At 48.2% G+C, this 24,790-nt stretch overlaps 1 protein-coding gene across 1 annotated transcript in view; it reads left to right on the top strand.

Annotated features, from left to right (window-relative positions):
- ITGB5 (integrin subunit beta 5) overlaps positions 1 to 15,312 on the top strand; it is a 58,020-nt gene extending 42,708 nt beyond the window's left edge. Inside the window, exons 11-15 of the mRNA XM_036386879.2 lie at positions 8,232 to 8,454; positions 9,222 to 9,325; positions 12,779 to 12,895; positions 13,998 to 14,164; positions 14,717 to 15,312. Coding sequence (XP_036242772.1) covers positions 8,232 to 8,454; positions 9,222 to 9,325; positions 12,779 to 12,895; positions 13,998 to 14,164; positions 14,717 to 14,812 — 707 coding nt within the window. The 3' untranslated portion in view covers positions 14,813 to 15,312. The remainder of the gene's footprint in view (positions 1 to 8,231; positions 8,455 to 9,221; positions 9,326 to 12,778; positions 12,896 to 13,997; positions 14,165 to 14,716) is intronic.
- Positions 15,313 to 24,790: the final 9,478 nt, after the last annotated feature.

Below are 24,790 nucleotides of genomic sequence, written 5' to 3'. Positions count from 1 at the left end.
TTAGAAGACATTTCCACAGGTGAGGAAGGAACTGTGGAGGCGCCTGCTGCTGCTGACACATGGGGGATGTTGGCTTTTAGGCCTTGTTCTGGCAACAAGAGCTGTTGTCTGAGCCTGGGGTCAACCCACGCTGCTTCCCGTGGTGCCTTGGGCCTGGCCCTGCTCTGCCAGACAGCAGTGAGCTCTGAGAGCAACACTTGAAACCTCTCAGCCTTTAGTGTGGAGTGTCATTGAGAAAGTCTGCTCTTCACACGGTGTGAGGAGGAGCAGAAACTACAGGGACATGGCTGGGAGACGCTCACCTAAGGCTGTGAGCAGCCTGCAATGCTCTGTGCTTGGATCATGTGCTCACTGTGCCAGGGTGGCACCTTCTGTGCAGGGAAGGCTTATTTGAGGGCATGGACACCCAGCCCTGAGCTCCCAGATGATTTGAAAGGCTGTAGAGAGATTCCACACTAGGGCTGTGTGAGTGGCTGGCTGGCAGTAGCATTCCTCTGCAGAAGTGTTTGATTTTAACTGGTAGGCAAAGGGCTCCTGAGCATTAGCCAAATTCAGCAGGGTGTCCCATGGTGGTCTGGGTGTGCTCATCTCCAGGAGCCCATAGTCCCAATGCTCAGAGGGGCTGAGAGCCACGTGGGAGGTGTTTGCATTCCAGATTTCATCTTTGTGAAGTCTGGCACACAGATCCTCAGTGGCCTTTTGGAGGAGCATGGGGCTGACTCAGTGCATGTGTTTACTCACATCTCCAATCCTTGGGCGGCTCCTGAAACCGCTTCCTCCCAGGACATTATTTCCATCCTTCCCCAATCTCTCTCTTCTTCTTCTTCCTCTCAGAATTTACTTTTTTCCCTTTAACCTGGTTTCTCTTCTCTTTTCCGTTCAATATTGAGTCATGTGCTCGTGTCCTCCAAGAGTATGTTCCTCCCCATCCTGCTCCCCATCCTGCTCCTTACCTGTTCAAAAGGCTGAAGATCCCAGAGTTCAAATGGCCTCTGGGCTGGGACAAACAGCATGGGGTGACCCTTGTCTGCTGGCTGTGACCTGTGAAAGCATGGCCAGTGCTTGTGGCTGCAATGTAAAAATGCCTGGTCCCCTCTCTAATGGCACCAATGACCCCCGTGCTGTGCTTTGGGTCAGAGGTGGGTGCAGGTCAGTGCAGGTGGATGGTTCTTAGCTAGAATGCTCTGTGTCCCCATGGATATGCTCCTCTAGATTTCTTTTGCAGCAGTTAAATGCAGTATTTGTTATTACACCACCAGCCATTAACATTACATTGTAACCTGGTAAATATTTTTGATTATTGTGGAGTTGGACTCTGTAGTCCTAATGGGTCACTTCCAACTTGAGATATTTGATGATCTTTGCATGGATTTCTCACAGGAACACAAATGATGATTCCATTTGTGTTAGTGCTCAGTGCTGTGCTTATTCTTTTTGTTCCTTGGTGTTCCTGGCAGCAGGCATACCCTGCCTACCCCCTACCTTGCTCACACCAGGGCTTTGTGATGGCATTTCACTGAAACAGCAGCTAGGTTGGGCATTCTCTCCCCAGTGCATGGAGTAGTGCTCTCCCAGAGTCTCTATTCCTGGCACGAAAGGGAAAAGCTGCCCTTTGTTACCCCTCCTTTCTCCCTGCCCAGGCTCCTATTGCTGTCCAAGCCTTGCAGCTCTCCCCAGATCTGGCAGCAGCTCCTTGAGGGCCAACCCGCACAGAGCGCTGCTGTTCCTGCCTCCTTTCACTGCAGTTTCTCCTTGTCCCTGAGCGGACCTTTAGCAAGTGTTAATGCATGCTAATGAGCCATTAAATGCCCGGGCAAAATTGAAGAATACAGGAGTGACGTCTTTGACTTCTTTATGGGAGCCAGAGCTCTGTCTTTGGGGCTCTGCTCTTAAAGTGGCACAATGTGTGGGTTCCAATCAGAGGTGTCATCTGAAGATTCATGCACATACCCAAACCCCCTGTCCTGTGCAACTGCCCTCTCCCAGGGCTAAAAACCCCATAGAAAGCTCCAAAAAAACCAAGATGAGCTCAGAAAGGAAAGCTTAGATGGTCTTAGAACAAACTTGCTTTAAATGCTCTACTAGCCAGCATCTCAGTGAGTTTGGTAAAGCCTCAGACCAGCAGGTGAGTGGAATTCTGGGTCTCTGCACTTCTTGTTGACATGCACCTGTGAATCTTGCTCAGTTTCATTTAAAAATTTGAGTTACGTAATTGACCTGAAAGGGAAGTGCAGCAGAGCCTGTGTGTTCATTCTTTCTCCTTTTTTTTCTTTCCTTGTCTTTGAATGATATTCTGATTTTTTCCAGGTGCTTTGTTAAGGGATAAATCTGTTACAAAACCACGGACCTTTGGTGAGCTTACACCATGGGAGAACAATGAACACCTGCATGTGACAGATGGAGGTGGATAGGAAGGGAAAGTGGCCCTTTTTGAGTTAGAGGTTTGGAGGGAGACACGGTAGGGGCAAAAACCCCAGAGGATTCACACACACCACCTCCTTCTGATCTGGTTTAAGAAATAATATTAATTATTGGCAGTTCCTGCAGTGCCTTCCATGTCAGGTACTTAGGGGGTAACAAAGCCAAGGATGAGCATGTGCCCAGAGTGGAGGGATGGTATTTGGGCCCATGGCTCAGAGGAGAACAGCACATCCATCCCAAGTGCCCCCACTCAGGATAAAGCTCTGTGCCTCTGGGAGGGTCTGGCACCAGCCCTTGCCCCATAGCTCTCCCTGCATCAGTAACAGAGTTGGCAGCAGGACCTGAAAGCTCCAATTCCAGCTCTGGGTCTCCATCCAAAAGGCCACATGTGGCAGGCTTGGCTGAGGAGCTAATGTGAGTAGAAGTCAAGGATTTGTGGAGTGCTGAGCTTACTTGGGAAAAAAAAAAAAAGAAAAAAGAGGAAGGCTTTATTTTAAGAAATGCAGCTTTAGATCTCTTTCAGGAAATGACTTCTCATTGCCCATTTTGGCTTTCTGATGGATCATCAGCTGTATCTCGTGGTTCCATTTCAGCTTCGCTTCTTTAGCAGAGAGAAGGAAAATGAGGAAAGGCTGGCCAGGGCTGCCACAGGAAATCCGCCTGCCCCGGATAGCTTTCAGCTGCCTTCATGAAACAGCAGTTTCCAAAACCATGTCTTCCTTGTCCAGTTCTCACTGAACCCAGAAAATCCCAAGTGAGGAGAAACTGGAGTGCTGAGGGGGGTTTTTGTCATGGCAGTGCTGCACTGTGGGATGCTGGCAGTAATGTCCAGCTGTGATGGACATTACTGGTACTCATGGCTGAATTAGCAGCTCAAGCCTGCATTTATTCCTTCACCTTTGGTTTCATTAGTCTGCATCTCCAGTGCTGTTTTTAATGATTGGTGTGCCCAGTGCTGGGACTGAAATCTTGGTTAAACCCATATGCTCCAGGATATGAACATCCATTGCAATGGGAAGATGCACAGATCCACGGTGTCTGGTGTAAATAACATTCAGAAAAGCACTATTTACTTCTTACTAACCTTTTAGTGTTTGTTTTGCTGCTTCAGTATTGCATTGTGGATAAATGAGTGTGGGCAAGCTGTCTCCTGGTGTGAGTGGAGGCAGTTGGATGAATTTCAAGTTACACAGAAACCTTGGACCCTTGACATTTGTCTGTCTGTGTTTTTGTAGTAGCCTCCTTAGCACAAGGAGGTTGTTATGCTCAGTGGGCTCCAGGGGTTGGGGATGCTCCTGCCAACCTGCCACCCTTATTTTCCCTGCTGGACTGGCATGACCTGGGGGGTGGATCCTAAACCCATCCCCGCTGTTTAAAATTTCTGGAGCTCTCTCCAAGTCACTGTGGGTGTGCTGACCATCTGGCAGTGCCCTGGGCCTGAGCTGTGCCCTGGGCAGGCTGCCTGGCCCAGCCTCTTGATGTGCAGCACTGCCTGCTTTGAGCTATGGAAAGAAATTACTGGGGAAGTTGATGATTTATTTGCCTGGGCAGGCATGGTGTCTTACCCTAGTCCTTTCCCAAATGAAAAGCCCTATGTTTTCTAAGTATTCCAAGCCTTTTCTGCTGCCCTTCTTCCTCCCACTCAAAATGTGCTGTTCACAGAGCCTCTCCCCCAGATATGGAGCACTTTTGCTGTGAGATTGGCTGGTCTGGTACAAAACTGGTGCTAAGCAGTGCCCTGTGTCAGTAGGGTTTGACTTCTCTCATAAGCAGATGTTTTTGATCCATGGTTATGGACCCCTTCTTCACTGGAGCTCTCTGGGTGAAGAAGCAGCCAGGGCTTGTTAAAGGGATGACACTGGAGAATTTGGAAATTGCTTGCCATAACTTATTTCTCTTAGTTATTTTTCCTGTGGGTTTTTTTCTGTTTCAGACTAGTTGTTCAAATAACCAAAAATGACAAAAGCACAGCCTTTCAGAGACTGTGACCTAAAGTCTGGATGTGAGCACAGAGGCATAAAAATAAATGGCTTGATTTAATGGGAACAAAATACAGTATGATCTTTCTCCTCCTGAGTGCTCAGAAACCACTAGACTGGCTTAAAAATCTTGACTTGTTTTTCTTGTATGTTAGGCACATCAGTTTAATGTTCTAGAAGATGGGGAAAAAAGGAGTGTTGGAGGAGGCTTGTTTTCAAACCTTTTCCACCTCTCCATAAAAACTAGGATCATGTTTTTTCTTTCAGAAGAAAGCTGATATTTTTTGCATGATTTTGTCATCTCCAGAAGTAGGAGGCTTTAGGAGAACCACCTTCCATGAAAAGCCCCAGTGGCAGAGCTTTTAGTGCACAGAGTTTCAGACCTCTTGGTGCAGTTCCGAAAAGGCGCAGTTATCACAGAGGCCAGACGGGCTGTCCTGCCAAGCAGGGTCACAGCCTGCTGTCAGGAAGGCTGGGATGAAATCAGGGTCAGAGGCTGGAAGCTTCTGCCAGAAGCTGCTGTCCTGATTTGGGAATGACCCTGCTTGGGAGCAACGAGAACAGCGCTGCTGTGGGGGTGCCATGCTGGGGGCACGGAGGATTTGGGCTGTGGCTGCCCTCCTGGGGGCAGCTGGGGTGAAATGAGGATGGATGGATGTTCTGGGAAAAGCTGCCTGAGTGACAGTGAGATGTACAGCCCAGCCAGAGCACAGCAGTGGGATGGGGATGTGTTTTGGGATGGGGAGAGATGGAAGCACCAGCTGGGCTGTGAGTCTCAGCCCGCTCTGGTGCTGTCCTTGGGAGCAGTGCACCCCATGGCTCCTGCCCAGATGGATCCCAGACTAGTAAAGCTCAGTCTGGGGACTGCTCTCCCCCCACAGAAGCGTTGCTTTCCTCTGCACACCCTCCCAGCAGGTTTCTGCAGCCTCCTGACATGTGTTTTGTGTTAGCCCGGCCCTGAAGGTCAGGAGCTAACTGGAAAGAATGTTATCAAATTCAGGGGGAGCATTTCATTTCCTAGTTAGATCTGGATCTTTAAACTTTTAAGCTTGTCTCATTTTGAATATGGAAACAGAAGAAAACATCTCTTATTATGTTTGGAGAACATAATTAATGTATTTTGGCTTCACAAACCAGCTTTAACAGAGAATGTACAAACTCAAAGGGTTCAAGAGGGTTAAAGTCCAGGGTGATATCCTGCACCATGAGACTGCTGCTGGTGCAAAGGTGTCTTGAAACACACCCTCCTTGAGGACACATTGCTGTGGAAATGAAACTGGGAAGTGAAACTGGCTCATCATGGGCACAGTGGTGGAAGATTTCCTGCAGGCACAATGGCACAGAGAGTGCTTTGCCACATCAGCACTGTGTGTGACCGTGGGAGAGAGAGCTGGGAACGAGCAGCGCACTGTGCTGCAACATGTGAGTACTGGGTAACACTCTGCAAACCACAGCTCTGGGTCACTGTCACCAAAAGCCTCACTGCCACATTGCCTCAGGACTCCTCTCAGTTTGTGTCCCAAGTGAGAGGATGGAGTACATTCCCACCTCTGGTGCTCCAGGTGGATGTTGAGAAGTGGGACAACTCTCATTGTGCCCATATGAAAAACAAATGTTTCTCGTTCACTGAGTTTCTCCAGTCTCCAGGCTGTGTGGGAGATGGATGGCACCAGAAGTGTAGCTCTGGTGCTTGCAGGAGTGGCCACTCTTTCAAGCTGATGAAGCGGGGAAGGCTGTGACATCTTTGCCATTGAAGGTCAAGATGGAAATTCCTGCTCTTGGCACATTGACCATGATAAGCTTCAGCCAGTGACTTCTTGAGCACTAAGCCAGTGTGGCCAAGGCAGGAAACACATGTCAACCTGTTTTGACATCTTAAGCTCACACCCCACACTTAGTCACCGTCAGACAGAATGGCTTTTTCTTCATCCCTGTCAATAAACAAAACCACATCCTTTAAGATGCTGTTTCTTAAGTTTTCCAATCACAGTGGTTTAATAGGATGCATTATTTTCAAATGGCCATATCGCTTTGCCAGAACAGTAATTTCATGCTCCACCTCCAGCCTGCCAGGGACTGGAAGGGATGTGCAGTCTTTCTAGCCTCCTATGACCTAGCACTGATGCCTTTAAAAATGGAAGCATTTTGTGGTCCAGAGACAGATTTCCTCTGGACTCACATCTTGTACTGCATTCTGTGGTGTCCTAGGAGATTTGAGGGATGGTATGAATACCATCAGCTTGCTTCTCTTGGCCCTCACAGTTCAAATTCAAACATGAGCACATTTATTAATTGCCAGCTGCTTTGGATTCCTTGAAATAGTGCCATTTAATAAAACCATAGTTTATAGCTAACTTGAACATTTGCATTGCCATGGAGGCACCAAACCTGCTGTGTGTGAGAGCCCAATCACCTGAATTAATTGTGAATAAAAGCCAGACACCCCATTTGGTTTGCTTGTAAAGTGATGGTCCTGAGAGTCCCCCACTCTGCAGCTGCCCTCCAAACAGCAGCAGCTGTGGATGTAGCTGAGCCCATGGGCTCAAACCCAGAGCTTTCTGTCTGAGGAAAGGGCAAGGCTGTCATTGTGAAGGCAAGCAGAGCAAGGGATTTTAATCTCCATCAGACATAGGCACAGAAGGAGGTCACCTCTAGAGCTCTTGTAAACATAATCTCCTTTGTCCAGTAATGTTTGAATATTTAGGCTGGTTCCAAAGCAAACGGTGGGAGTGCAGAAGAGGCTGTAGAAGGACAACTTGTGATATGCTGGGATATATGAGATGCCTAGTAAAACAGAAGGTGCTCTGTGACTTTTGGCAGGGGATATAGCTTGGCAATCCACAGCCTCTGGTAATCTTGGCACGGTGGGAGAGGCAGGGAGATCCGCGGGTTTGTGTCGATGAAAGGAGTGTGTGTATAATTTATCATGTCTGGGGTGCTCGAGGCTCTTTCCAGCAGAAAAGCTGAGCTGTAATTAGGTTGCTGATGAGCCATGTGTACAAACCCTTCAGCTCTACAAACTATGCCTGCAAAGGCATCCCTTCTCCTAGGGACTGGCCAGGGAAGAATTTGAGCAGTCTCCAGCAGATGGATGCGTCCCTGAAGCCAGCTGCTCAGTGGACAGCCACTCCACTTACTGTCACTGACACTCTTGGAGCCTGTTGACTTTCTCAGCCCTTCACTAAGCCCCTTGGCTCCAAGGGGGTACTTCAGTGGAGAAGAACCCTTGCTGGATTGGTTTCTTCATCCATTTCTGCTGTGAGCTGCCCTGAGCTACTCCCTGGGGGGGACTCAGCTGGTCCCAGCAACCTTTGTGGCTCTGGATGGGACACAGACTTCTTGTTTGGACACAGGAAATAGTGCTCGTTGATATAATTTTTTTCAAGGTTTTAAGAGAACTTCTTAAGTAAAACTGTTAAGAAGAAAGGGAAAGAAATACTTTATGAGGTGGGCAACCTGCTAGGCTTTTAGCTGCTAAACTCTGGGCTCAAAACCAGCAAGGGAGCAGTATTCCATTCCCATCTTAATATCTCTCGATGTAGAGAGAGAAAGAAGAGATTATGTCATACAAAAGTAGGAGGGGGGAAGTGCCCATTTGTCTTGAGCAACCATAGAGGGAAGCTGGAAGAGCAGTGAGTAGGTATTTTTTGCTGCTGAATGTTGATATTAATTTGATATGTAGTGTTTCCCAACAGCATCTCTTTGTTGCCCTTGCCAAGTAAGGTCTCTCTGGCAGCTCTTCCTGCTGGGCTGCTGGTCCCTCCCAGCCACAGCACCCAGTGGTGGCCACTGGAATTCTGTTGACACCTCTCTCCCTGCTGTCCCCCTCAGGTCACGGGGAGTGTCACTGCGGGGAGTGCAAGTGCCACGCCGGCTACATCGGGGACAACTGCAACTGCTCCACGGAGACGGACAGCTGCGTGTCCAGCGACGGGCAGATGTGCAGCGGCCGGGGCGCCTGCGTCTGTGGGAGGTGCCAGTGCACCGAGCCAGGGGCTTTCGGAGAGACCTGTGAGAAGTGTCCCACCTGCCCCGGTGTCTGCAGCACTAAAAGGTACCCACAGGCCGTTCAGGAGGGATTTCTCGCTCCTGGTGGGAAGGGCAGCTCTTTGGTTCCTGGGAGACTTTTCAGCTAAGGAATTACTTCTGCTTTGTTAAATGTGTGATCAGCCCCAAGCAAGCCTACTGCTGCTAGGAGCCCACACTAAGTACCCTGACAGTATCCCAGGTAGAGCAGCAACAAGTCTTGTTGCCTTAGTGCTCATGGAGTTTCATGTCCCTGCTCATTTCCAGTGCTGTCTCACTCTGCAGGAAGGGCTGGCAACCCCACTTTTGCTGCACTCTGAGCTGCAGATGTCTGGGTGCAGAGAGCTGTGAGGTGCAGAGGAGGGGAGGACTGGAATCAGAATCACTGCCCCTGCCTCACAGCAATGAAGGTGGCCCAGGCCATCAGCCTCAGACTAGCACAGAGCAGCAGGACTGCCTGCCTTGATCTCAGGCAGGATGGATTTTGCAGTACCTGATGTGCAGCTCCTGACATCCAAAGGGCAAACAGACCCCAAACCTATAAGCTGCTTTGCACTTTCATTGAATCCTTTGCACTTTCATTGAATCCTACAAGCTGCTTTGCACTTTCATTGAATCCTAATAAATCCATCCTTGCAATGGAGATGCCTGGCCCTGAAGCTGCTCCCCCCATTGTGGTGCAGATGTGCAGCCTCCAGACCAGCGCCCAGGGAGTCCCTTCCTAAGGGCTGAATCCCTGTGTTCATGCAGTTTCTGATGTGTGCTTAATCTTCCCCTCTGTGTGTGTTCCTGCAGGGATTGTATTGAATGCAAGCTGTTTAACTCAGGAAGACTGGCTGATAACCAAACCTGCCAAAAGCACTGCAAGGATGAGATCATCACCACTGTGGATGTTCTTGGTAAGTTGGCAGCAGCAGGACTGCAGGTGGTGGGAACTGGTGACTGTGGCATTGAACTCTTCTTAACCAGACCAAGACATATCTGTAAAGAAAGCTTCAGGGAGCACCTGGTATTTAGAAATGTGTGTGTGTAGGTAGCATGAGCATGTGTATGTGTGGTATGTGTGATGCTGTCTCCAGGCTATAATCCATACTGAAGTAAAAAACTCCTTGATTTTAAATGACATCTAACCACTACTGCCAGTGCAGGGAGCAAAGAGAGTGGGGTGAAGTCACATGAGACAGATGAAAGGAGTCATGAGAGAGTGCAAAAGGACAAAGTATCACCCAAGAAAAGGCATTTTCTAATCTTCCGAGGTTTCATCTTGGAAGAAGTGAGCTGGTAAGAGAAAGCAAAGCTGTTTTGAAAATGCATTCTGCTTTGGTGGAACTGATTGCTTCAAGTCCCCCTGGCAATCTCCTGCCCTTTGTGTCCTCTTCTAGAGGTGACCCCACATATGCATCCTCAGCAGATGACTTCCCCCCTCTCTTTCCAAGATATGTTCTGTGAGTCCCTGGTTGCTATTTAGGGCAGTAGAGGAGATCCAGGCTTGTAACAGATTTAATCACAATCCTGACCTTAGCCTTAGCAATATCTCTTCGAGGGAGGGATGGAGATCAAGCAGGGATAAGTTACTGTCTGCATCTGGCATTTCCTCCTCTTCCTTAGTTTATAGAGGTGGGAGTCCCGCACGTTGCTCAGCTTTTCACTCACTTCCTCCTAGGCTGTCTGCAGGTGATGTTTTTCCCATTGACTCCTCTCACATCCAGTGCCCCACTTTTAAATTATGACCAGTGGAATTTCTTACCCTTCCCTTTGGGACACTTGCTCTCATTCTCTCCATTCACTGTGCAGTTTAGCAGGGAGTGCACCTGCACCAGCACCCTGTGAGGGGTTTGGAAGTTCAAAACACACAAAGCTCCTTTCTAATGCCTGTCTGGCCAGCCAATATTGGGAATCAAAGCTCATCCCTCCTGCCTAGTTAATGTATTATGCCAAGGTCAGCTTTTGTTCTGCCTGCTCCCTGGAAGGTGAGGCTGGGCAGCCAGCCCCCTGCATGGCTTTCAGAAAAAAAAAAACAGCCAGATTTCTGCTTTAAGACATTTTTGGGAATTATGCTTATGCTTCTGTTGAACTATTGCAGTCAGATTGCACATAGTGCTGAGATCTTGGGAGCTCAAGGCACTTCGTAGCTTGGAGATCTGAGCTGCTAAAGAAAGAGGTAAAGCAAAATATTCCTAAAGAAAGTTCTTATGGACTTCTTCACAGGCAGACTTGGCAAATCCTAGTTTTCAAGTTCCTTTGTATAATTTAGCACTTAATACAAGTCCCTGCTGAAAGGCAGAATGCTGATATTTGTCACAGAATACATAGGTCTGTATTATCCTGGCAGAGGAAGATAGGACCTTCTTAAATATCAAATTGCAATGAACACAGCCTTGAGCATCCCAGCTGCCTTTTGACTCTGGATATGATGCAGTCAGGGCTTCAAAGCTTTGTAGAGCAGAGGTCTCTGTCATTGGACTCACGAGCCAGAAGGCTGCCTCATGGGAGGCTTGTATGACTTGCTTTGGATTCTGCGGGATCTCCTTTGGTTCTGCATTCCTTTGCATTCCTGGTAGTTCCAGAGAGGAGCTTTCAGTGTGAGAGGAGCATGACAGGTCCTGCTCTGAGCTGAACCTGGCAGCAGCACACATCAGTGAACCTGAAAACTCAGTGGAGCCCTCACACCTCTCTCTGTTGACATGTGATCTCTGAAACCTAGTGAAGATCAACAGAAATCATTACTATTGAGACTTTAATCACTGTATCTTTACTGAAATAATGGTACAAGGATGAGAGTGAAAGCAGCTAGACCTATGGGAACTAAGATTTGCTGCTCAACTCAAAAAGGCATTAGTCAAGAAACATGGAAGTATTATCTATATTTATCTAATTAGTACTTTGCTTTCCAACAATCAGCACTTTTCCAGCCCATGCTTTGCTACCACTGTGTAGATAGAGGAGGCTTTCCTGTCTCAGGGTAGGAACAGCTGAGGTTTGTCCACACCAGGAACATGTCAGAGGGGCAGCTGCATCTGAGCTCAGCTGTTGAAATGGAGGGTATTAATCTTTTAACTGGATGCAGGTCAAAGGCATTGAAAGGAAAAACAAACAGACAGGAGAGAGCTATGGGGTTGGGGTAGCAGTGGCCATTAATGCAATCATTTTTCAGCATGACAGGCATGGATACAAGAACTATGGAAAGCTATTTCCAGATGCCTAAGACAAGGTCATGCATGTCTTTGCTAGACAAGAGCACTGGGTCCCCAAATTCCTGTCCCATGAAACTCTCAGCCCTTGCAGGCTTGCAGAGCTGTGCTCCTGTCACAGCCAGAGATGCTTCCCCAACTCTCTCCGGTCACTGTCCCTGCAGTGGGGGCATCAAAAGAGCTGTGGCTGTGCAGGGCAGTGGCTCTGCTGAAATCACCCCTTAAGCTAGATCTGCATACCTTAGGTGATGGCTTTGCTCAATCTTAAATTGCTTCTGTGAAGCAGCCTTCCTCAGGCAGCACTGACAGTGACCAGGCTCTGTCTGGTGCTATGGTGCATCAGACACAAACGCACAGCGTGGCTCTGGGAATAAAGTCCTCTCATTTCTTGCAACTCCCATATCTACACATCATCCTTGCAACCAACTCCTCCCTTCCCCCTCCCTCCCTCACTCCCTCCCCTTCCCATTTTCCTTTTCTATCTCACTCTTTGAAAACAAACTTCTCAGCCGTTTCCGGAGCTGGAGCTATTCGGTACAGCTGGAGCGCAGGCTGGCCATGGGCTGCTGCTGCTGCTGGCTCTGTCTGAGTCAGTGCCTCTTGTTTTCCCTTCTCCTTCCACTCTTCAAGAAATTTAGCAAATTAAGAAGAAAATGGCCTTTATTGCAGGAGCAGACTTGCACGAAGGAAGAATGTGTGTGCGTGCGAGGTTGAGTCTGTTTGCTGTGTGGTGTTTGCCAAGTGCCAAATTTTCTCAAGCAGTAAATCTGGACACTGCTCTGTTACAATTTGTATGAGTTGTGATCAAACTGTGCTGCTTTCCAGGCTTACTCCCTATTCCTCTGCTCCCAGGCATCCCTGGAAAGCTCTGCTTATCTTGCAGGGGAGAGCTGTGCTAATTCCTAATACTGAACCTGCAAGCTAAGTCAGCCAAGTGCTGTATTACAGTTTTAGACACCCTGTGAGACAGGGTGACTAGTTCAGAATCAGGGAACCCACACCATTGCATTGGTTTTTAGGGGGAAATTATGTTAAAAAATAGAGGGTGATGGAAGCATTTATTTGAAAAATTGTGGTACAAAAGTTCTGCAGTGTTTAGGATTTTTTTTTTAATGTATAAAAACTTCTACAAAACCCTGTGATTCTTGAATCTGGTTCCAGAAACAGATGACCCCAATGCGATCCTCTGTGCCTACCCAGTGAACAACTGCGTCATGAAGTTCACCTACATGGAGCTTCCCAGTGGGAAATCCAACCTCACCGTCCTCAAGGAGCCAGGTTGGCCCTCCCTTGGGTTTCTTTTTTGGCAGCACTGGCAGCCTTAGGAGAGGTGATGGGCTGCTGGGGAGCCTGGTGGGCTGCAGAGAGGCTGGCTGCATGTGTGAGCAGATAAACCAGAGTGATTTACACTGAAGTGTTTTACGGTGATGAAACCCAGCTCCAAATGCTCCCAACTTAGTAAAAAAGAACTGTGAGAGTAAACCTTGCACCTGAGCCATCAGCATTGCCAGCAAGTGGCTGAAGAGCTTTGGGAGGCTGAGTTAACTGAAGCCTATTTAAGTAGCAAATAGTGTGCTTGATTTAGAGATAAAGCCCTTGTGAGCAAAAACATCAGAAGAGGACACCTGGTGCAGCTGCTGGTTAAGTTAGGATGTTGGGAAAGCCCTGCACCACCTAAGGATTTCCACATTGCCAAGGAGTTCTGATCCAGGCAGTGTAAGGGCTGAGTGTCCCTACTCCCCTCCACAGGCTGTGCAGACAGCTGTGCTTCCCAGCATTAATCACATGCAATGCAGTTGCTCAAAGAAAACCCCTTGTGGTGTTGCAGGACAAGCTGGCGAGCATCCAGCAGTAGCTTCTTGTGATTTGCTCTGGTCCTCCAAGGCACGGGCCAATATGGGAAAGACTGAGATTCCTCATGTTCTATTTCAATTGTGCTGCAGCTTGCACTTAATTAAAAGACCAGCTGATTAGCTGACAGTTAATGTCCTTATATAAAGTCCTTAGTGATCACCTGTCTCTGTGTGGGAGGAGCTGAGCTGGCTTTTGTCAGAGGCACCTTAATGCTCTGTGTCCCACATGGGTCAGCTGGCATTAAAACCCTGCACTGCTGTTGGACAGTGGCACTGCTGCCCTGCTACGTGACATCCCAGCTCTGGTGACATCCATGAGAGGTGTCCCTTTGACCTGCCTCTAGCCAGGAATTTATTTATTTAAAAAAAAATTAGTTCAGTTTCAGAGGGGACTGTTGCTTTTTCAAATTTAGCTGCTGCTGCTGGCGCTGCCTGAGGTCACTTGCTCTGTGGCTGCAGTCCAAGTTATTACCTGACCCGGGATACACTCACACCAGGGCTAATTAGCTTTTCTGCCTCTCTGCCAGCCTGCAGCTCAGCCCCCAGTGCTGTGACCATCGTGCTGGCAGTGATTGGCAGCGTGGTGCTGATTGGCATCATCCTGCTGGCACTCTGGAAGCTGCTTGTCACCATCCACGACAGGCGGGAGTTCGACCGATTCCAGAGCGAACGTTCCCGTGCCAGATACGAAATGGTGAGCCTGGGCTTGGGGTGCTGCTGGGGGGGCTCTTGGGATGCACTGGCAGCAAACAGCTCTGCAGTGATGGAAAAGGGTGACAGGAACAAGGGTGCAGGTGTCCATGCCCTGTGGTGCCTTCAGGGTCCAGCATCTTGCAGTTCTTTTGCCTAGGAGAAGGACTGTTGCCTTCTCCTAGGCAAGTTATAAGTGCTTTGCAAAACTATACCCAGCCTTTGGTCTCATCATCTATTTTTCAAGCAGAGCTGGACGCTGAAGGAGGTAGGAGAGACTGTGGTGGCAGCTGCATTGGTCAGGTCTGTGAGGGAGCCCTTCTGGGAGGCTTTGAGGGGGATGTTGAGCATTGGAGGGCAGTGCCTCTGCCTGCAGGCAGGATGGAGGGTGGGTCTGATGGACCAGCTCTGGGTAAACAACATTGGCTTTGGATTTGAATGTTCAGTTCACTCAAAGCCAAACACAGCACTGTCACCAAACTAATTGGTATGCTTTTACCATGGCACAGACTTTGTTCCTCATCTTTGTTCTTTTTGTCTGCTCCTCTCTCCAAAGGCATCCAATCCTCTCTACCGAAAGCCCATTTCCACGCATAACGTAGAGTTCACGTTCAACAAGCTCAACAAGTCTTACAACGGTACAGTTGACTGAAGGGGTCTCAGTGCCTGGCACTGCCATGGACAATTGCTTGAATGGCCGGGTTGCTTCCCCACTTGAAGATGGGATTCTCTTCAGGGGCGAGAATCCCTTACGACGGGACTGGTCGATGACCAAAGCCTGTTATTTGCACAGTAAGGAGAAAGGTCTGGTTCATTCTGGAGGCACAGATGTGAGGGCAGGCTCCCTGCCTGTGTTGATGGACTCTGAGCCGTGTGCATCTCCATACCCCAGCTTTCCAGATGTATTAAACCTGCCAACTAAGTGAACCAAGTGCCATATTGCAGCTTTTGACATATCCCGTTAGAAAAGGTGACTAGGTCAAAAATCAGGGGAACCCACTCCATCACAAGTTGTTAGGGGGGAATTAGCTTGAAAACAGGGTCTTGGAACCATATGTGTAAGAAATTAGGATAAAAAAGCTCTGCAGTCTTTAGGAATTTTTTTTATATAAACCCCGAAATAAAACAGTTGTGCATATATGATGCTGTGAATAGAGTGGATTGTTTCTTTGCTGAGACCCCCACCAAAACTAGGGCTTGCTCCTCCTGCCAGCAGCAGTGGTGCTACCTGATGGATTTATTAATAGAGCCTTATCAGTCAAAGCATGGCCATAAAACATGGACCTGGAGCTATAGGAACTGCCACAGAAGTTGTGTTGATTTAATACACTGGTGTTGACCCGGGGCAGGGAGCTCCTGATCTGAGCCAATGGTGTTAAAGAGATTGGAAACTGGTGGGAGCCCAAGGAAAAGGGAGTTCAGTCTGAGGAAACTACTATAAACACCCATTCCTTATGGTGTGCAAGTAGGTATCCAGCCTGGGGGGCTGCAGGAGGGCAGCTGAGAGCACACAGCAGCTCATCCAGACTTCTGACTTTTTACCAGAGGGCTGTTGCTGTGGGGTCCCATGGAGTCCAGCTGGAAAATCAGGGGAGCCCTGAGCTTTTGGAAAGGGAGCTGGATAAAGACCAGTGTTGTTGCTTCACAACATATATTTTGCTTTGGTTTTTTGCTTTCTTTTGATTTTTCCCTCCCAAACTATTCCCCCAGCCCTGTCTGTTTTCCTCTGGAGCTGGGGTTTGGGTTACCCTGCTGACAGCTGCAGCTTTAAACCCACACAGACGGTGCTACAGCAGGAGAGAGGAGCTGGAGCAATTGCTACTGCCTGGATTTTTTTTCCTTCTTTTTTTAAATTTCTTTTTTTCTTGTCTCTTCACCCTGAACAGATCATGCAATAGTCAGCTGAAGGAAGCTTGCCAGGGAAAAGCAAAAACAAATGGTGTTCATTGTTTTGACTTGCTCTTCTCATTGGAAAAAGGCCATGGGCCCATCCTTCCGGATTTATTTTTTTTTCATGTGTTTTTGCCTCTATAAACAGAAGCTCTTATTTGTTCAGTAAAAACAGCTCTCCTTCAAGAACTTTATGCCCCCCCCCTCCACCTACAAGCAGCACTGAAGAAATGCAGCAGACCACACTAAAAATATCTGGGAACTGGCATTTTTAAGAGGGCAGCAAGTGGCACCTTGGTGGCATCGGTGCTGATCAGGTGGGGTAAAAAACTCAAAACCTCAAGCAAATGAAATTTATGCTGTCTTCCCACTTCATTCCACTAAATCTGCCCTAGCAGGGGAGGAGGGTGCATAGATCCACCCTAAAAAAAGGTGCAGGGGCAGGCTCTGGTTAGATGCTGCCGCCTTAGTGTAACCCACCCTGGGTGGGCTGGAGGCTGTGCTGCCTCCTCCCTGCAGCACCACCAGCAGCAGGACAGGCCTGAGAACTGCACAGGGGCAGCTCTTCAGAGCTCCACATCTCCTACACGATAATGAAGTCCAGGCTAAAGTTTACAGGCCAAGAAATAGCATTTTGAATAGCTGGGACTAACACTCACCTGGGAAAGAGCATCCCTGGGATAAATTTGGGGTTCGTGATCATCCCACTGCCATGTGCCGAGATGGCAAGACAGATTTCATCACTGCCACAAAAAATAGAAAGCAGTCAGAAAATAATCATCACAAGGAGACAGAGCAAGTTTTAGCTTGGTTCACGTGGCTGCCTCACACAAGTCATACTGCCCCAGGCACAGAAAGGGGGAGCAGGAAGGAAAGCCCAGGAAAAGGAAGGGCAGGAATACTTTAAACCAGCTTTGCCACCCAAAGCAGCAAATGCTGTGAATACACTTCTGCTTCAGTTAATTTGTGAGGGACCAAGCAGTTTAAAAACAAATCCACCCCTTTGCACTCTGAAAGGAGAGGCACAGGCAGTGCCCCCCTGCCACCCTTTCCCTTGCGCTCTTGCAGATTACCTTTGTGCTGTGGCATTTCCCACAACACTGGGTTAGGGCTGAGAGACTGGGCAACCCAGGCAGTTGTAGGGAGCCAAGATTTGACTCATTGCTAAGGGGTGGTTTGGGCAGGGAGAGTGGAAAAAGCAGAGAAAAGGCTTGGGGACGGGACTGCAAGTGCCCTCCTTCCCCTGCCCAGGGAGACAGCTCAGCTGTAAAGCAGACTGGTCTGCAGAGTGGGCAGGGAGCAATGTAGGACCAAGTAAGCAAGGGAAGGGTGCCACAAGCCAAGCTACTAAGCCAGTGTACAAAAAGTGAATAGGGTTGATGCTGTCAGTGCTGCCTGTGGTGCTGCATGAGGCAGTGCAGAGCAGCCCCCCAAATTCAGCTTTTCCACAAGATTACATCTTAAAAAATAAAGTACGGAAACACTGCTAAGGCTTTGTGTTACTGGCTAAGCAAATCTGCCTTTACCCTTGCAAGAGTAGTGCCAAGCAGAGTCATGGGAGTGGTGTATTTCAGTCAGCAGCAGTTTATTTGTGTCTGTAAATACATGCAGCCTGACCACAGCTAGCATTCCTGAATGAAAGCTCCAGCAGAAGGCATCAACGGGTCAGATGTGATGGAAAAATGTCAGTGCTTGTCTAGCCAAGTTGGAATCCGGGTGCCCTTGCAACATCATCTCCTCCTGTTTCCCCAGGCACAGCTGAGGGCTGCTGCTGCTGCAGGGTTGCTGGAGCTGGGGCTCACCAGTGCCTTTTCCCTGTGCTGCTGGTCTGGGGGAGGAGACAGCACCAGTCCTTGGGAAAGGTCAAGGCCAGTGGCAGCATGATTTGTTTTGTTAATTGTGGAGGTGCAGTGAAACTGTTCTCTGTTCCACGAGCCTGAGTGAGGCATGCCTGCCTGCATCCTCATTGTCCTTTACAGTGGACTAAGAAGGTGCTCGGTAGCTGAAGGCAAAGCCCAGGCGCTGGAAGATGAATGCTCCACACTCTTGAACTTATTTAACCTCGCCTTTCTCCAGCCAAGTGGAAAGCCAAGGAGCTCCAGTGTTGAGAAAAGGATCACTAAGCTGCCTGCAGGAAATGCCACAGTGAGGTAACTCACTGCATCTGCAGCCCAGCAGCATATCCCAGCACCATCTCCTTCCACTCCTCTGCAAAGGTCACAACTGAACAGAGAACAGGTTTATTTCATCCTGTCCTACTGCATGCCAGTTAGTTTAAGCTGCATTACACAGGATGCAGCAGACAGAAACTTGGACATTCATTTCATCCTGATCCCATTCTTTGCTGCATGCAAATTGTATTATGGGTTTGCATGAGACCCTGTGCACACAAGGATATGGATGTCTTCATTCTAATCTTGTTATCATTTAATGCACAAGTCACCAATCAAGGCATACTGTGGTGCTGTGTACATGCTATGGAGTGACTACTGTATGCTATCGTGGTTTATATTCCATGACAACTCAGCCCCACACATCAAGCAACTGGTCTGCAAGGACTGAGGGATAGCAGAGAGAATCAAGCTGTAAGAGTAGTAAGGGTCAAATCAGCTGACAAAGTAACAAACAGCAGCTCTCTTAGCAAAGCAAACAAGGCAATCATCAAGAGTCAGCTCAAAATCAGGTGTCAGTCCAGTTCAGACAGTCCCAGAAAAACGGAGAGTATTCAAGCAAAGCAATGAAATCATGGGATGAATCATTCACACAAGACTGTGACTGGTAAGCAGCACCTTCTGGATCTGCTTCACACCTGTCAGTGTTGTGTGATGCAGTGTGGACTCAGTATGCACTGTGAAGGGTATGTGTCTTCCTGCTGTAGTTTGGTGCAGACATATGTCCTTGTGGAGTGGAGCAGTAGGGAGAAAGGAAGCTTGATGAGTGAAGCTCTGCATCTGTGAATAAGATGCTCATTGTAAAAAAATCTGATTGTCAAGTCTGATGTCAGCAAAAAATAACTGAATTGTATTCTAATAAAAAAATTAATCTACTAATAATACCACAAAACCAGCTCAAGCAAATATATATTATCAATGGCAGCAGAAATCAATATTAGCAGAAATGAATATTAGTAGCAAGTCTATTTTCAATTTTACAAGTCACCATAAAATTACCACTAGTAAAGCAGCAAAAATACTTGTCAGTAATTATTATTTAGGACAAGAGGAAATGGCTTCAAGTTGTACCAGGGGAGGCTTAGATTGGATATTAGGAAAAATATCTTCACTGAAAGGGTTGTCAAGCATTGTAACAGGATGCCCAGGGAAGTGGTGGAGTCAACAAACCTGGAGGTGTTTAAAAGGCGAGTGGATGTAGCACTTTGGGACATGGTTTAGTGGTGGACTTGTCAGTGATGGGGTAACACTGGGATTCAATGAGCATAAGGGTTTTCTCTGACCTAAATGGTTCTATGGTTTTATGATTCTAATCTAACCCTTGCTTACTTGGAGTGAAGAGGTCATGGTTCACTTTGGAGGTATTTGAACAACAGGCAGTGTGCTCAGAAAGGCAGCAACACACCTATTGTTTGTTCAGCTCCTGGGGTTACTGGATGGCAGCACAGACTAAAAATATATACTCAATGATTCTGAAGGTCTTTTCCAACCTAAAAACCAAACCTTTTTTCTGTGATTATATGCATGCCTGTATATATATGTATGTGCATATATACATATGCGTGTGTGTGTGTGTATGTGCACATACATAAGTAAAATGTTATAAATACATACATACATATATAAAGTATTATACAAATTGTTGCTGGTACCAAGTGCTTGTCAAACCCATCCCAGCAGTGGGGCCAGCTGACAATGGGCAAAGTCTCACTTGGACAGTGTATTGGGTCTGACTGAGGTGGAGTTCATTTTCCCTTAGCAGCCCTCACAGTGCTGGGCTTTGCAGTGGAAAAGGTGTTGATAACACACCAGTGCTTTGACTAATGCTGAGCAGACCTGTCCCTCTAACATTCCCCCCCCCATCAAGGGACAGGGAGTGGGCAAGGTCCTGGGAGGGCACACAACCAGGCCAGCTGACCCAAATTAGCCAAAGGGATATTCCATACTGTGTGATGTCAGCTCAGATATAAAAGCTAAGGGAGGGAGGAGGATCAGGGAGGCATTTGTTACTCTGCAGTGTTTGCCTTCTGGAGCCACCACCACGCGTGCTGCAGCCCTGCTTCCCGGGAAGTGCCTGAACAGCTCTTGCTGATGGGAAGTAGAGATTGACTTTTTCCCTTTGCTTATGCACATGCAAACTTTAATTGTCTTTTTCATGCTTTAGTAAACTGCCTTATCTCAACCTATGAATTGTTTTCCATGTTATTCTCTCCATGCCCTGCTGCAAAGAGGAGCAATAGAGAGACTCAGTGGGCACCTGGTGCCTGGCTAAAGTCAACACACTACAGTCCTTTTTGGTGCCCAATAGTGGGGTGAGATAAAGGCAGTTTTATATATATATATACATATCTATATCTGTATTGCATGCTGTAGTAAAAGGTAAATTGTAGCAAGCTCTCGTGCAGGACACGGAGTTTGTGAGCTGAACTGCTTATCTCTTTATTTTGCTGAGTTTGGGAACATGTTAGCAAAAACAATGGCTCTGTGCTTTGCTCTTACACTGATGGCCTTGTTGTGTGTGGGGAGCTATGTTCTGGGGACGGTAATTGATGTGAATGCTTTTATAATGCAGGCTCCCATGGTCTTTGCTCATCCTTATGTAAGCCATTTAATACTCTTAATAATATTAGCTAATACTGTTGGCATTCTATGGAGTTCATGGAATCTGGCATCATCCTGGGGCAGGAGAAAACAAACTTTAGGTGAGGAGATATTGAAAGATGCCCTGAGGCATCCAGTTCCTGGGTGGCAAGGTGCATGGAAGGATTTGGGCAGGTTCCTAGGGCGGTTTTCACCTCCCATTGCCTGGGACTTTACACCTGAACAGGTAACCAAGCCTGACAAACTGACCCATCAGCTGATAGAAGGGTGCCTTGCCCACCCCAATGAACACCAGCAGCTTCTTGCCCTGTACTGGGGCCTGGCCTGTGCCTACCGAGCCACTGTTCAGTACTCTCAGAGGACTGTAGCTGAGGCAGGAACCCAAACTGCATTTGAGGACACTATGGCTGAGTCAGGGACTCAAACCACAGCAGCCACAGTAACTGCCCCAGAAGTGAAAGCAAAAAAATGGACAAGGCAAGTGACACACCCTTTCTATCGATTAGTAAGGGAGGAAGAAGAAGAGGAGGAAGAAGGGGAAGTAACAGTAGGAAAGGAAGGGTTAGATCAAGAGGCAGGTCCTTCAACAAAGAAATCAAAAGGGATGAGGCAAATCAAACAGGAAACTGAAGTGACTCGGTCCCTGACCTCGTCAGAACTCCGAGACTTGCGCAAAGATTACAGCCGGCAGCCAGGTGAGCCCATTTCTGCCTGGCTGCTTCGATGCTGGGACAATGGGGCTGGCAGACAGCAGCTGGAAGGCCATGAAGCCCAGCAGCTGGGATCCCTTGCTAAAGATCGGGAAATTGAAAGAGGAATTGGAAAAGAAGGAGCAATTTGCAGCCTCTGGAGACGGCTCCTCTCAAGTGTGAGGGCAAGATACCCATTTAAGGAAGATCTGGTGAACTCCCCAGGGAAGTGGACCACTGCAGATGAAGGTATCCAGTACTTGAGAGAATTAGCAGTGCTGGAAATCGTCTATAGCGATCTAAAAATTGTCAGGGTCCCTGAAGATCCAGAGGATGCCCCTTGCACAATGGCCATGTGGAGGAAGGTGGTTCAAAGCGCCCCTGCATCATATTCCAGCAGCTTGGTATCACTGTACCACCCACAGATGGATACACCAACCGTGGAGATGGCCTCCTCCTGGCTCCGAAATGTAGAAGAAACTCTGGGCACTTCCTCATCCCTGCAAGCCAGCAGCGCAGCTTTTAGGGGCAGCCCAAGGGATCGGTCCTCTCCTTCCCCGGTGAGAGGGAAGGGGAGCCCCAAGCGCAGGCCCCGTGGGGAGCTCTGGTTCTTCCTGCGGGACCAGGGGGAGGACATGAGGAAGTGGGTGGGTGAGCCCACCTTCAAGCTGGAAGCCCGTGTCCGTGAACTGAGAGGGAAGAAGGCTGTTAAAGGGTCGCCCAAGAAGACTGCCAGTGTGGTTGCCACAGAGAGACAAGAAGGTAACCAGCGATTTCCCAGACATAAAAGAGCTAAAATCACTTCCTTTCACCCTGATGAGGGGACTTCTGACCTGGCATCGCAAAGGTCAGATAGTGAATACTCTGACCAGGAACAGGAATAGAGGGTCCCTGCCTCTGGCCAGGAGGAGGAGAGGGATGACCAGGCATACTGGACTGTGTGGGTTCGATGGCCTGGCACATCAGATCCACAGAAGTGCAAAGCTTTAGTAGATACATTGTACATTGATGCCATCAATGCACAGGAGTGCAGAATCCATCTGGATCTTTGGAGTGACAGGGGGACGCCAGGAATTTTCTGTGTTAGAGGCCAAGGTGAGCTTAACAGGGAACAAGTGGGAAGGATATTGGTCTGGCTGTGACCGGCTCAGAGGCCCCTTGTATCCTTGGCATCAGCTGGATACTTCAAGGATCCAAGAGGATGTCCTTGGGCTTTTAGTGTAGCTACAGTGAATACAGAGAAGATCAAAGAGTTATCCACCCTGCCTGGCCTCTCAGAAGATCCCTTCATTGTAGGATTGCTGCAGGTTGAATGAAGACCAGCAAGTACCAATTGCTACCAGGACTGTACAGCAGCAGCAGAATCTCACCTACCAAGACTCTGTAACCCCCATCCATGAACTCCCCATCCATTAGTCCTTGGAGAGCCAAGGACTGGTCAGCAGGACCTGCTCACCCTTTGGCCAGTGTGAATCTGATGGTGAATGGAGGCTGAAAGTGGACTGTTGGGCCTGAATTGTGAGCGCTGCTGTGCCTGACGTGTTGGAAATTCAATACGAGCTGGAGTCAAAGGCAGCCAAGAGGTGCCACACAGGTTATACCACAAATATGAAATGTGCTGCAATCAAGGAGCCACACAAGTGGAGTCTCCTTGGAAGAGAGGGCGGTGGCTGGGGTTCCACTATGGTGAGGTCTGGAAAATTGACTGTATTGGGCTGTTGCCATGAACACACCAAGGCCAGAGTCACATCCTCACCATGGCAGAGGCAACAACTGGCTGGCTGGAAACATCCCCTGTAAAACATTGCCACTGCTTGAGAGACATTGAGATCCCAGGCCTTGAGGGATTTTGTGGCAACATGGTACTACAGAGAGAATTGAATCAGACAATGGGGTTCACTTTAAAAATAAACTGATAAACTCTTGGGCAAAGAAACATGCTATGGATTGGATATATCCCTTATTAACCACAGGCCTCTGGGAAGATTGAAAGGTAAAATGGGCTGGTGAAAACTATGTAAAGAGCGTAAAGTAAGTGGCCATGGAAGCACTGGGATGCAAATTTATCAGAAGCCACTTGGCTAGTCACCCCTAGGGGATCTGGTAACCACCCTGGTCCTGCCCAAATGAAGCCCCTACACACTGTGGGAAGAAATAAGGTCCCTGCACACACAGGGAAGTGGGAAAGTCAGTGTGGATTTCTCCTCCCATGGGAAAAGGCAAGCCCATGCGTGGGATTGTCTTTGCCCAAGGACCTGGGTGTACTTGGTGGGTGATGAAGAAGGATGAGGAGACCTGGTGTGTACCTCAAGGACATTTAACCTTGGGGGGAAAATAATCTGTGGTGTGAGTTGTTTGTTGCAGGAAGTAGCAGAAATGACACAAACTGATGAAGGATGAATTTTGTGAGGAGCAAGAAGAATGCAACAACAACCTGAGCCAGGCTGGTGTCAGTGCCCAACAATCAAGTGTGCTGCTTCAGTCCTGATCACTCATCCTGATAGAATGGAGCCCAAGTCATAGATCTGGAGGCATGAAAGAAGCCCATGAAATGGAAAAATAATATCTTCATTGAAAGGACAGGGGAGAGTGGTTAATGAAAATGTATGTTTGATATAGAGATGGTTTAAGGATGTAGTTTAAGTTGTATGTATGGGCAAGAAGGAATCCCAGTAATGAGAATAAATACAGTGGAACAGTTGGAAGATATATAAATTATGTGGGATCTGAGTGTGACACAAATGGTATGGAATGAGGGGTGGACAGTGCATGGAATAAGGGGGCTGAAACTGGACTGAGATAGAGTTCATTTTCCCTTAGCAGCCCTCACAGTGCTGGGCTTTGCAGTGGGAGCTGGAAGGGTGTTGATAACACACCTGTGCCTTGGCTACTTGGACAGAGCAGACCTGTCCCTCTAACATTGCCCCCCATCAGGGGGCTGGGAGTGGGCAAGGTCCTGGGAGGGCACACAACCAGGCCAGCTGACCCAAATTAGCCAAAGGGATATTCCATACCATATGATGTCAGCTCAGATAGGAAAGCTAAGGGAGGGAGGAGGATCAGGGAGGCATTTGTTACTCTGCAGTGTTTGCCTTCTGGAGCCACCACCACGCGTGCTGCAGCCCTGCTTCCCGGGAAGTGCCTGAACAGCTCTTGCTGATGGGAAGTGGAGATTGACTTTTTCCCTTTGCTCACGCATGTGCAAACTTCTGCTTGTCTCTTTTTATGCTTTAGTAAACTGCCTTATCTCAACCTATGAGTTGTTTTCCATGTTATTCT

Source organism: Molothrus ater, chromosome 7, assembly GCF_012460135.2.
Source record: "Molothrus ater isolate BHLD 08-10-18 breed brown headed cowbird chromosome 7, BPBGC_Mater_1.1, whole genome shotgun sequence".
NCBI classification, from domain to species: Eukaryota; Metazoa; Chordata; class Aves; order Passeriformes; family Icteridae; genus Molothrus; species Molothrus ater.
The sequence above is the reverse complement of the archived record's forward strand: the minus strand, read 5'-3'. Positions and strand labels throughout refer to the sequence as shown.